General features: G+C 44.0%; 1 protein-coding gene across 5 annotated transcripts in view; it reads right to left on the reverse strand.

Annotated features, from left to right (window-relative positions):
• The window catches only part of LOC137095167 (voltage-dependent T-type calcium channel subunit alpha-1H-like), a 246,710-nt gene that overhangs the window by 63,814 nt on the left and 170,379 nt on the right, over nt 1-12,517 (reverse strand). For all 5 annotated transcript variants that reach the window (XM_067461514.1, XM_067461516.1, XM_067461515.1 and 2 more), the window contains exons 11-14: nt 9,555-9,706; nt 7,175-7,360; nt 3,954-4,071; nt 1,330-1,485 (exon numbers count right to left, since the gene is read on the reverse strand). In XM_067461514.1, coding sequence (XP_067317615.1) covers nt 1,330-1,485; nt 3,954-4,071; nt 7,175-7,360; nt 9,555-9,706 — 612 coding nt within the window. The remainder of the gene's footprint in view (nt 1-1,329; nt 1,486-3,953; nt 4,072-7,174; nt 7,361-9,554; nt 9,707-12,517) is intronic.

Raw genomic sequence — 12,517 nt, forward strand, 5'->3', positions numbered from 1 at the left:
CCCAAAGCGATTCAAGTCTCCCTTCGAAGTCATTATTCTCAACTCAAGCCGGCTGAGTTTAGGCAAGGCATCCAAAATCATTTCCCTGCGATAATGACTTCATAAAAACCCTGTGCGATAAAAGATGAGATGGAGATTGCCGCGTTTTTGAAAGGACATCTTTCTCACTTCACACTCCGGCAATACAAATGTTTTGTCCAGACGGAGACGAGAAGGGGACACAGTGGGATGTCCAAGCTGGCCTGAGTTGACAAATGGAGCATCCAGATGGTCTTTTGAAGGTCACAGTGGCCACATTTTGGCGGAGGGGTCACTCCAATGCCCATATATTCATGATAGCAACTTTATCGTGCCACCTTGAAGGTACCTAATTGCATCTGATTTGAGGAATTGATAGTGATTCTGGGTGATTGGATTATTTTAGCTTTAAGAACCCCAATAACATCCAATTTAGGGAGATACGTTGATTTGAGTCTGGTTTGCAGACCATCAAGATGAAAGACTGGAAAGTTGGAGTTAAGAAGGAATTCTTGGAATTTTGGAAGGCTATGGCTGCCAGTTAAAGCTAGTAACACTGGACCAAAGCTTGATTGTCATGGTTCAATTCTTAATAGCAATACTAAAATGTGAACATATCCAGTTGCAGGCCCGTAGCCAGGATTTCGATTCGGGGGTGTGTGTGAGTTTTTTTCAGGGGGGGGGGGGGCTGAGTCTGAGTGAAAGAGGGTCTACCCTAGCAAACCTTTTGTATCATTACCCCAATACCCCCATGCATGTGGGATATATTGATTATGGTGATCAGATAATGATATGAATAAACATAACAGTTTAAATAATGCACCAGTAAGGCCTTTTCGTGAACCACCATGAGAATTTCGGGGGGGGGGGGGGACTGAAGCCCCTCAAGCCCCCCCCCCCCCCCGGCTACATGCCTGTCCAGTTGCATCTAATTTAGGGAGCTAAGTGGATTTGGAAATTATCAGAAGGAAAGACTATGGAGAGTTGGCATGAAGAAGGAATTCTACTTGACGTTTTGGAGAGCCATGTCAAAGCGGATGATACTGGCCTAGATGGACCAAGACTTAGATTGATTATGGAAGGTACATGGATTGACAAATGGAGAATCTAGTGAAGGTCAAGTTGACCAGATTTTGGCGAGTATCTGACTATGATAATCCATTCCTCTCCAAAACGATGAAGCATGGCAGCCATGTTTCCATGGCATCCACTAAATGGCAACACTTGATGGACAAAACCCTGAAAAGTACAGTCAGGTTGGGATACACAGTGGAAACCTAGGTCAATGTTACGTTCGGTTCATGCCCTTACCTCAGCTTGGAAACCTTCCACCAAGATGGCAACCAGAAGGTTGAAGAGGACATAGTTTCCAAAGGTCATCAAGGCCACGAAATAGAGGGCGGCCCAGGAGGAAGTGGATGCCATCCCATTGTAGAGCACCACGTTCCAGTCTTCTTGGGTGAGGATCTAGGAAGAATGGCACAAAAGGAATATTACATACCTCCACATCTATCGCTTTATCGCTCTATCTATCTCTCTATCTCTTAGTGGAAATGGACTCCCCATTCTTGATAAAGGAGCCAGTGGGGGTTGAGTGTTGTTGAATATTCAAGAAGACATGCGTTCCAATCCCAAATCACTCACAGAGGAAGCAAACCACAAGCAGAAACGATCTTCAACCCATTTCTGAGTTGTGATACCACTAAGGCAAACCAATTATTAGGTTTTCTTGACAACATTTCCAATTTTGACCCATAACAACTCTTAAGATGAACCTGTTATTGGCTTTTCTTGGCAAGGTTTATTTAGAGTGGCTTTTGCCAACTCTAAGAGTGAGAGAGTGCGACTTGCTCATGACTACCCAGTCGCTGAGTAGTCTACTCCAAACCATAACACTCTATTGCCTTATGGCAACCCTATTTGAGGATCTTCTTGATTCAGAGCAGGTTTATCAAGGCTTTCTTCTGTGGCTGAGAGAATGTGGCTTGCCCAAATGGGTCTCAATGGCTAAGTGGGGAGTTAAAACCTTGTCTCCAAGGATCCTAATCCAGCAACCAAATCATAACACTATATTGCATTATGGCAACCCTATCTGAAGATAGTCTTGATTCAGAGCAGGTCCTTCCCTCTGAGGCTGAGATAATGTGACTTGCCCAAGGTCACCCCATGGGTCTCAATGGATGAGTGGGAATAATAATAATAATAATAATAATAATAATCATCATCATCATCATCAAAATACAAATGAACAATCACAGAAGCAGCAGAAATATACAATGGCAGAAAACTGCACAGTTATGAAATGCTAACAGTCTTAGACGCTTGAAAGTGTTCGACTTGTGATTTTGTGATACGAAATCCAGCATATATATCTCATTTGCAGTGACATACTGTGTTTTTGTGTCTGAATAATGATAATGATGATAATAATAATAATAATAATAATAATAATAATAATAATTGTAATAAATGGCACACAGGATGCAGTGCTTAAAGACCTTGGCCTGTACTTAAAAACAATAATCTCTGACAAAATCACCATCTGTCAGCTGTAAAAGGCCACCCTGATTGGATCTGCATTATTCACCAATATATCACACAGTCCTAGACACTTAGGAAGTGTCCAATGTGTGATCCAATACAACAGTCAGCAGAGTTATCTTGTTTGCTGTGTACCAATCCTGTTGTGTATCAAATAATGTATCAAATACATTATTTATGTTTGTTTATACCCCACTTTTTCTCTCCACAGGGAGACTTGCCAAGGGTCTTTAAGAGTTGTATTCCAGCAATCAAACCACTGCACCATACTGGTGCAGTGTTTTGATTTGTGTGTGGAAAGGCCTTCCTCTGTGGCTGAGAGAGTGTGTCCATGCAGAATTCAAACCTCAACCTCCTAGATTCCTAAATCCAACAATGAAGCTCCTTCACTGTGAGAGCTCTAAGAATTACCTATACCATACCAATTTTCCTTGATGTGAAAAACAAAGCATTTTTCAAAGGGAATCAAAGAAGGTTTTGCTTTAAGAAGAGGGGAAAACAAACTCAACGAGTCCAAACCAGGGATTCCAAATGGAGATGCCCTCGATAGGAGAGAACGATTTCGGGCACCGCATGGCAACACGCCTCCATTAACCTCCCGGGAAAACATTCCTGCTGGGTCTGGGATTTATTTGCCGACAAGATTCGCCAGCAAAATTGCTCCGGCACCTCTATTAAAAGGCGGCGACAGAGGCACGAATGACACGGAGCGGATGTCAGTTTCCACCCGGCAGTCTATTATTTAATCAGCGGCGCTTGTTTATCTAGGCAAGACGGCTGCAGCATTGTACTCCAAGGATTTGGCAAGGAAGTTTTGGGATCAAAGGCTGCTCGTTGGATGCCGTGGTTGGCACAAACATGTGTTTTTCTGACACAAGCAAGTGTTAGTTGTGTTTTTTTGGCACAGTCAGGTGTTTGATGCTGTGTTTTTGGGCATAAGCAGGTATTAGCTGAGGTGCTTTTTGGCACGAATGAGTGCCATGTATGGTAGTTTTTTTGGCATAAGTAGATGCTAGTTGCACTCTATTTTGGCACAAGTAGATGTTAGCAACAGTGTGTTTTTGGCAGATATTTTGTGGCACAAGTAGGAGTTCGTTGTGATATTTTCTGGGGCACAATCAAGCATTATTGCACCATTCTTGGCATAAACAAGTATTTGTTACAGTGAGGGTTTTTTGGTGTGGCACAAACAGTTGTTAGTTGTGGTGTTTGACAAGTTCTTCAGCCTTCTCTGGCAAAGAGTGCTGGTGCGTCACCCAATTGCAACTCCTACGATGCCACAGGATTGAGCCCTGGCAGTTAAAACGGTGCCAAAATGCATTTATTCTCCAGTGTAGGACCAAACTCTAAGGACCAAACGTGCCCAGTATCCCTTTCCTCAGCAATGAACGAACCTGAAACACCGTCACGATGGCCCACAGCAAGGTGTCAAAATTCTTCCGATCTGGCATGGTGTCGCCCGTATCTGTTTTCAGGCCAAATTTGCAGCCAAAAAGGTGCATGCCAAGGATGCTGGAGAGGAGGGAAGTAGAAAAAGACAGAGGATCTTGTTAGTAAGTATTCACAGAGTTATGTCAGGTTTGAGGCTGGTACAAAACTCAAGTGGAAGAAGTGTCTAAACTATTTTTGTTTGTTAATAATCCTTGTTTGCACCCTTTTACTTGTGTTTGGCTCCTTTAAGGCTTCTGGTTCATGACATGTAGTTTGTTTCCTAAGGGTGCTCTACATGTAGAATGAATACAGTTTGATCCTACTTGAGCTACCATGGCTTAATATTATAAAGTTCTGAGAGTCATAGTTTGGTGAGGTCCCAACCTTGCAATAATAATAATAATAATAATAATAATAATAATAATAATAAGTCAGATCACAAGCTGGAAAATGAACATGTCAAACTACTCTGGGACTTCTGAATTCACGCAGACAGGCTACAAGCAGAGGCAAAACACCGTTGCTCAGATGATTCATTGGAACTTGTGCCACAAATACCATCTGCCTGTGACAAAGAACTGGTGGGATCACAAGCCCGAAAAAGTTACAGAAAATGAACACGTCAAACTCCTCTGGGACTTCCGAATTCAGACTGACTGAGTTTTGGAGCAAAATACTCCTGACCTCACGATCATGGAAAATAACAAAGTATGGATTGTCAATGTTGCAATCCCATGCGACAGTAGGATTGAAGAAAAGCAACTGGAAAAGCTCACATGATACAAGGATTTAAAGATCGAACTGCAAAGACTCTGGCACAAGCCATTCAAGGTGGTCCCAGTGGTGATTGGGTGCAGAGCCTAAAGACCTTGGCCTGCACTTAAAAACAATTGGTGCAGAAGGCCACCCTACTTGGATCTGCATACATTATTTATCGATACATCACACCGTCCTTGAAACTTGGGAAGTTTTCGATGTGCGATCAAATACAACAGCCAGCATAGTGATCTTGTTTGCTGTGTACTAATCTTGTTGTGTATCTAATAGTAATAATAATAATAATAATAATGATAATAATAATAACAATAATGGTGGTAGTAGCAGTGTTAGCAGTAATATCCACTCAGTGGACTTTTATGGCTGAGTAGATAGTCTTGATGAGTTGTAGTTTGACAAGGACTTCACCAAACAGTACTGATGCCTCCCCAAGCTCCAACTCCCAGCATTGGCAGTTCAAAGGTTATTATTATTATTAGTCATGTCAGGAGCGACTTGAGAAACTGCAAGTCGCTTCTGGTGTGAGAGAATTGGCTGCCTGCAAGGACGTTGCCCAGGAGACGCCGGGATGATTTGATGTTTTTATCATCCTTGTGGGAGGCTTCTCTCATGTCCACACATGAGGAGCTGGAGCTGATAGAGGGAGCTCATCCGCCTCCCCCCGGATTCGAACCTGCGACCTGTTGGTCTTCAGTCCTGCCTGCACAGGGCTTTAACCCACTGCACCACCGGGGGCTCCTTAGTTCAAAGGTACTAAACTGCTATTCATTCTGCAGTGCAGCCAGAGAAGACTCAAGGCCTTGGAAAATTACATCTCCTAGCATCAAACTATGGCAATTCAAGTGGAGACAAACTACATTAGATATGTGGATGATATCATATTGTAGACAAATTTGAAAAAAAAATCTCTTGCTGTTTTGAAAGTGTTATTTCTTGTTTAATTGCATGGGGCTTATTTTGAAAGCAGTTGTTATACGTTGGAAACTTTGTTTTTGTGGCTGCCAATAAGATATTCATTGAAAGACTGCAGGCTGCAGGATGTCCCTCCCACAAAAACAAAGTTTTCGCCGTAATAAACTTTTCCCATCTTTCCCATCTTTTTAATGATCTAACTTCCTAATGCTGCGACCCCTTAATACAGTTCCTTATGTTGTGGTGACCCCCCAACCAGAAAATTATTTTCATTACTACTTCACAACTGTAATTTTGCTATTGTTATGAATCGTAATATAAATATCTGATATGCAGGATGTGTTTTCATTCACTGGACCAAATTTGGCACAAAGACCTGATACACCCAAATTCGAATACTGGTGGGATTTGGGGGTATTGATTCTATTATTTGGGAGTTGTAGTTCACCTACAATCAAAGAGCATTCTGAACACCACCAATGATAGAACTGAACCAAACTTGGCACACAGAACTCCCATGACCAACAGAAAATACTGGAGAGGCTTGGGGAACATAGACCTTGAGTTTTGGAGTTGTAGTTCACCTACATCTCGAGAGCACAGTGGACTCAAAATAATGATGAATCTGGATTAAACTTGGCATAAAAATCAATATGTCCAAATGTGGACTCTGGTGGAGTTTAGGGAAAATAGACTCGACATTTGGGAGTTGTAGTTGCTGGGATTTATCGTTCACCTACAGTCAAAGAACATTCTGAACCCCACCAAGGTTAGAATTGGGCCAAACATCCCACACAGAACTCCCATGACCAACAGAAAAAACTGTGTTTTCTGGTGGTCTTTGGTGACCCCTCTGACACCCCCTCGCAACCCCTCCAGGGGTCCCGACCCCCAGGTTGAGAAACACTGATCTAACCCATTAGGAAATGACATTTATAACCCAGGAACAAAAATAGTGTTACATAGTGTTATTTGTAGAAGACCTTGTTACATGCTCATGTTTCCAAAACATTGAGCTGCGGCAGTTGAAATGGTGTCAAACAGCATGGAATCTACAGTGTAGACACACCCTAGGTTATAGATGCATAGCTGCAATAGTGAATATTAGTATTTTTTCCTAAAGAATAATTGTTCCACGTGGAACGAAAGTGGAGATTCTGGCTGCACCGATGGAGGTTCATTCTCCGTTCTCTTCCGCCGACATTCGTAGGTGTCGGTTCAAGTTTCCTCAAGGATGTTTGTCATTTTCCAAGAACAATGGAGCACTGTCTTCCGTCGGCGCTGTCACTCGGCGTCCTCCATTTGTCTCAGGATTCAGGGAAAGAACGAGACGACGGGCGGAGAGGGAAACCCATCTGCCGCTCATCCGCCTGTCTGCCTCTTGTCAACTCTGGAAATTCTAAATTATGCAGAGCGGCGTACGAACAGGGAAGTGGGCGGACGCGTTAATGAATGGGGAGGAAGGGAGAGAAAAGGACGGAGGTTGTCTCCTTACCTGAAGATGAAGATGAAGAGCATGAGGAGCATGCAGAAGGTGGCCACGTTGTCCATGGTCTTCATCAGGACCACCAGCTGGCGCCGCAAGGCCGGCATGAACCTCACCAGCTTCAGGACCCGCAGGAGGCGGAAGGTCCTCAGCACCGAGAGGCCGCCGTCTGCCTGGCCAATGATTTCCCAGACGCTGTCAGGTTGAAGAGGGATACCCATTGGATCACAGGATCTGATACTTGGAATGGACCCTGAGGGTCATCTAGTCCACTCCCATTCTGCTAGGCAGGAAGACACCCTTGAAAGACGTCCTTCTCTGTTTAAGGACCTCTTTAAGGCAGTCTTAGACTAAATGTGGAAGGGACCCCCAAGGGTCATCCAGTCCAACCCCTTTCTGCTGGGCAGGAAGACACTCTTGAAAGATATACTTCTGACCCCTGTTTAATGATCTCCAGAGAAAGGGTCTATCACTCTTCAAGGCAGTTGTAGGGCCCTTCCACACAGTCCTATATCCCAGAATATCAAGGCAGAAAATCCCACAATATCTACTTTGAATTGGGTTATCTGAGTCCACACTCAGATAATGTGGGATTTTCTGCCTTGATATTCTGGGATATAGGGCTGTATGGAAGGGCCCTTAGACTAAATGTGAAAGGAATACCCCAAGGGTCATCTAGTCCAACCCCATTCTACTATGCAGGAAGACATTTCTGAAAGATGTCCAACTGACCATTCTTTAAGAACCTCCAAAGAAGAAGATCCTGTCTCTCTCCAAGGAAGTCTTATACTAAATGTGGAAGGGATCCCCAAGGGCCATCTAGTCCAACCCCATTTTCCTATGCAGAAGGACATTTCTGAAAGATGTTGATCTGACCACTCTTTAAAGACCTCCAAAGAAGACCACTCTTTAAGGACCTCCAAAGATAGTCTATCACTTTTCAAGTTAATATTGTACTATCTGTTGCAGGTACCCCAAGGGTCATCTAGTCCAACCTCATTTGGCTAATCAGAAAGACACTCCTTAAAGATGTCCACCTGGCCTCTATTTAAGGACCTCCAAAGAAAGAGAGTATCACTCCCCAAGGCAGTCTTATACTAAATGTGGAATGAACCCCCAAGGTCATCTAGTCCAGCCCAGTTCTGCTGGGCTGGAAGACACCGTTGAAAGTAATCAAACTCTGTTTAAGGATCTCCAGAGAAGGAGAGCCTGTCATTCTCTGATGTAATTTTATATTAACTGTACAAGGGACCTCCAAGGGTCATTTAGTCCAACCCCTTTCTGCTGGGCAAGAAGACACCCTTGTAAGATGTCCATCCAAGCTTTGTTTAAAGACTTCCAAAGATAGTCCATCACTCTTCAAGGCAGTTCTGTATTAGGTGTTGCAGGTACCCAAAGGGTCATCTAGTCCGACCCCATTCAGCTATGCAGGAAGACACTCTTTAAAGATGTCCACCTGACCTCTATTTAAGGACCTCCAAAGAACGAGAGTATCACTCTCCAAGGCAGTCTTATACAAAACATGGAAGGGACACCCAAGGGCCATCAAGTCCAACCTCTTTCTACTATGCAGGAAGGCACTTTTGAAAGATGTCCATCTGACCACTCTTTAAGGACCTCCAAAGAAGGAGAGTCTATCACTCTCCAAGGAATTTCATATTCTGCTAGAATTGAAAGGGATCTCCAAAGGCCATCAGGTCCAATCCCATTCTGCTCCAATGAGCGCTCTCCTAAAAGATGCCCATCTGACCTCATTTTGAGGACCTCCAAAGATAGAAAGTCCACAATCCTCCAAACCAACCATAATCTGCAAGAATGGGAAGGGATCCCCAGAGGCCATCTAGTCCTACCTCATTTGGCCATGCAGGAAGACAAAACAAAAGCTCTCTCAAAAGATGCCCATCCAACCTCTGGTAGAGAGCCCACTAGTCTTTAAGGCAGTATGTTGGAAGGGATCTCAAAGGGCATCTAGTCCAACCCCATTCAGCCATGCAGGAAGAACCAGCTAATGTCCAACCAACTTCTGTTTAAGGGCTTTCAAAGATGGCTTTGAGACTCCAAAGGCAGTCTCAGACATGATGGGAAAGCTTTCCATTTTGGAGCAAACTCCTCCTTCTTGATTCATATATTTACAATCTTTGTCTCTCAGGGATCCCTAACTTTGTGTTGCCCTTGCTGACACTAGATATTCCTGCCCCAGAAGACCTTTGAGAGGAAGTACGGTATATAATCCTAATGGCCTAATGGTGTGCCATGTCAGATTCTATCAAAACTTCAAATGATTCCTAGACCTTATGTGAAGGGTTGAATACCCTTGAAGTTTGGACTAGAGATAGGAGCGAATCCAATCTCTGCCAATTTAAGACCCCCAAACCCATGCAAAAGGTACCTGATGACGACAATGATGCCATCAAAAATGTTGTAGGGGTTCTTAATGTACCCCCAGAGGCCGAAAGCCAGGAGCTTGAGGACCATCTCCAGGGCAAACATGCTGGTGAAGACGATGTTGCTGATCTCCAAGGCATTGGTCAGCTCCTCTGGCTGCGGGAAAGGAGGAAAGGGAAAAGACCCAAGTTGGGATGTTAAATGCTGTAGAGGGAACCCTAAATGTCACCCATATGGGACCCCCCCCCCTTCATCGCATGGAGCCATGCTACACTTATAGAATCAATGACTTGGAAGGGACCCCCAGTAGTCATGTAGTTCAGCTATTCTGCCACGCAGCAAGGCACAACTAAAACACTCCCAAAATATGGCCTTCCAACCTCTAAAGAAGGAGTGTAATGTACTTCAGCATCCAATTGTACAATCACAGTGCTGTAGATTTGGAAAGGGTCTCCAAAGGTCATCTAGTCCAGCCCCATTCTGCCAGGCAGTGAGGACAACTAAAACACTTCCAAAATATGGCCTTCCAACCTCCAAAGAAGCAGTTTAGTGTACTCCAACTGTAAGTGCCATAGAATAGGAGGGGACCCCCAGTGATCATTAAGTCCAGCCCCATTCTGGCAGCCAGCAAGGCACAACTAAAGCACTCCTGAAAGATTGCCTTCCAATCTCCAAAGAAGGACTGTAGCATACATCACCATCCAATTGTACAATCATAGTGCCATCGAATTGGAAGGGGTCCCCAGAGGTTATCTAGTCCAGCCCTTTTATGCCAGGCAGCAAGGCACAACTAAAACACTCCCAAAATATGGCCTTCCAACCTCCAAAGAAGGAGTGCAGTGTATATCACCATCCAATTGTACAATCCTAATGCCATAGAATTGGAAGGGTCCCCCAGAGATCATCTAGTCCAGCCTGATTTTGTCAGGCAGCAAAGTCCAGCTAAAGAACTCCTGAAAAATGGCCTTCTAAGCTGTGAAACATAGTTTTCTAAGATCTACAGAGACACTCGCTGGAACGCCTCAGCAAGCGAGAGTCCAAAAGTGGCAGGCTCAAACCCAGAACCTCAACCAATGGCTGATACCAAATGAGAAACTCCCCCCTGGGCACACAGAGGACTGGGCGACTTGGAAGGCGCTGAACAGACTGCGCTCTGGCACCACGAGATGCAGAGCCAACCTTCAGAAATGAGGCTACAAAGTCAAATCCTCGACATGCGAGTGCGGAGAGAAGCAAACCACAGACCACCTGCTGCAATGCAACCTGAGCCCAGCCACATGCACAATGGAAGACCTTCTTGCGGAAACATCAGAGGCACTCCAAGTGGCCAGATACTGGTCAAAGGACATTTAATCAACTACCAAACTCACACATTTTGTATTTTCTCTGTTTGTTTGCTTTGTTCTGTTAGAAATGTAATATAATTGACTGGCTGACCTGACACGAGAAATAAATAAATAAGCTGTGAAAGAGAGTTCACCACCATCCATTTATGCAATCTTAGCTCCATAGAGTTGGAAGGGGCCCCAAAGGCCATCTAGTCCAACCCCATTCTGTAGGAAGCTGCAAATCCTCTCTAGCATAGCTAGGTCCTCCAGCACAACTCTATGTTCAAGGTCGGGCAGAAGAATAGGACAAAAGTGTGCTGGAGGACCAAGAAAATGCCTAGGGAGAATATCTCTCAACATCATCATCATCATCATCCAAGGCCCATTGGTGATGCTGGAGCGGACGAAGGCCGGGGACCATGGCATGGATTAAGCCTATTGCTTTCCTCGGGAGAGTTACACAATCCCTTCTCTTCCCGGACTAATCTGTTTAACCAGTGGATTACTGGCTCCCCTATTAGATTCCAGGGCTTACACATCCCTAAGTCAGTAATCGGTGGATGGAAACCATTTATTTAAGCAACAGAGAGACACACAAACATCCCTCCCTCCTTCCTTCCATCCGTCCATATACACACAGAGTCCGGGCGATTAAAAAAATGAGCGGCTCAGGTAGGATTAGCATTCCACTTCACTTCCCGGTCACAGGGATTGAAAGTGCTTGGATCGATCGGAGGGAGGAGACGCATTCATTTTCAAATGCTAATTAAGAAAAGCAGACTTGTTTTAAGTATTGCATTTTGCAAAAAACCAAACAAAACAGTGTGTGTGTGTGTGTGTGGTGAGGAGCATGTAGCAAGGATATATTTTGATTCTGCAATTTCATTGCTAGGAGAGTGTTAGAGAAGTTTGAATCACCAGGGTTTGAATCCTTGCTTGGCCATGGAAACCGAATCGGTCTCTTTGGGCACGTTGGAGTCTCTCGGCCTCAGAAGAAAATCATGGAAAACTTTGAATGATCAAACCTCGCCAATTCAAGGGTTATCCAGAAAGTAAGGTTACAAAAAAAATTAAAATGCAAAGAATGAATATATTTTAATAAAACTTACATGGATTGTAGCATAGGTAAAATTATTTTTCCACATAATCACCATTTAGTTCAATACATTTTGTCATTCTTGGGATGGGTTTTGGTGCCTGTGTCAAAGAAGTTTCCTTTTGCCTTTTTTATCCAGTTCATCACTTCGACTTTAACCTTGTCATCGTTGGAAAAATGTTTTCCACCCAGGTGTTCCTTCAATTTAGTGAACAGATGATAATCACAGGGTGTGTGATCGGGGCTGTGAGAGGGTGTCTTAAAACATCCCAACCAAAGGAAGTCAACAACTCTTGTGCTGCATGAGCAGTGTGTGGATGTGCATTGTCATGAAGGAGACAGACTCCCACTGTCAGCATCCCATGATGTTAGATTCGGATGGCTCTGCGGAGTTTCTTCATGGTATCACAATATATTCCACACCCATTTTGTCACATGCTGCCTTGACATTACGTCCTCTCCATAAATTGAAATGATTTCGCGATGAATTGCAGTGGTTTCATGCCCTTAGCATTTAGGTAGCGTATTACAACGTGAACTTTG

The sequence above is a fragment of the Anolis sagrei genome, chromosome Y (assembly GCF_037176765.1).
Source record: "Anolis sagrei isolate rAnoSag1 chromosome Y, rAnoSag1.mat, whole genome shotgun sequence".
NCBI classification, from domain to species: domain Eukaryota; kingdom Metazoa; phylum Chordata; class Lepidosauria; order Squamata; family Dactyloidae; genus Anolis; species Anolis sagrei.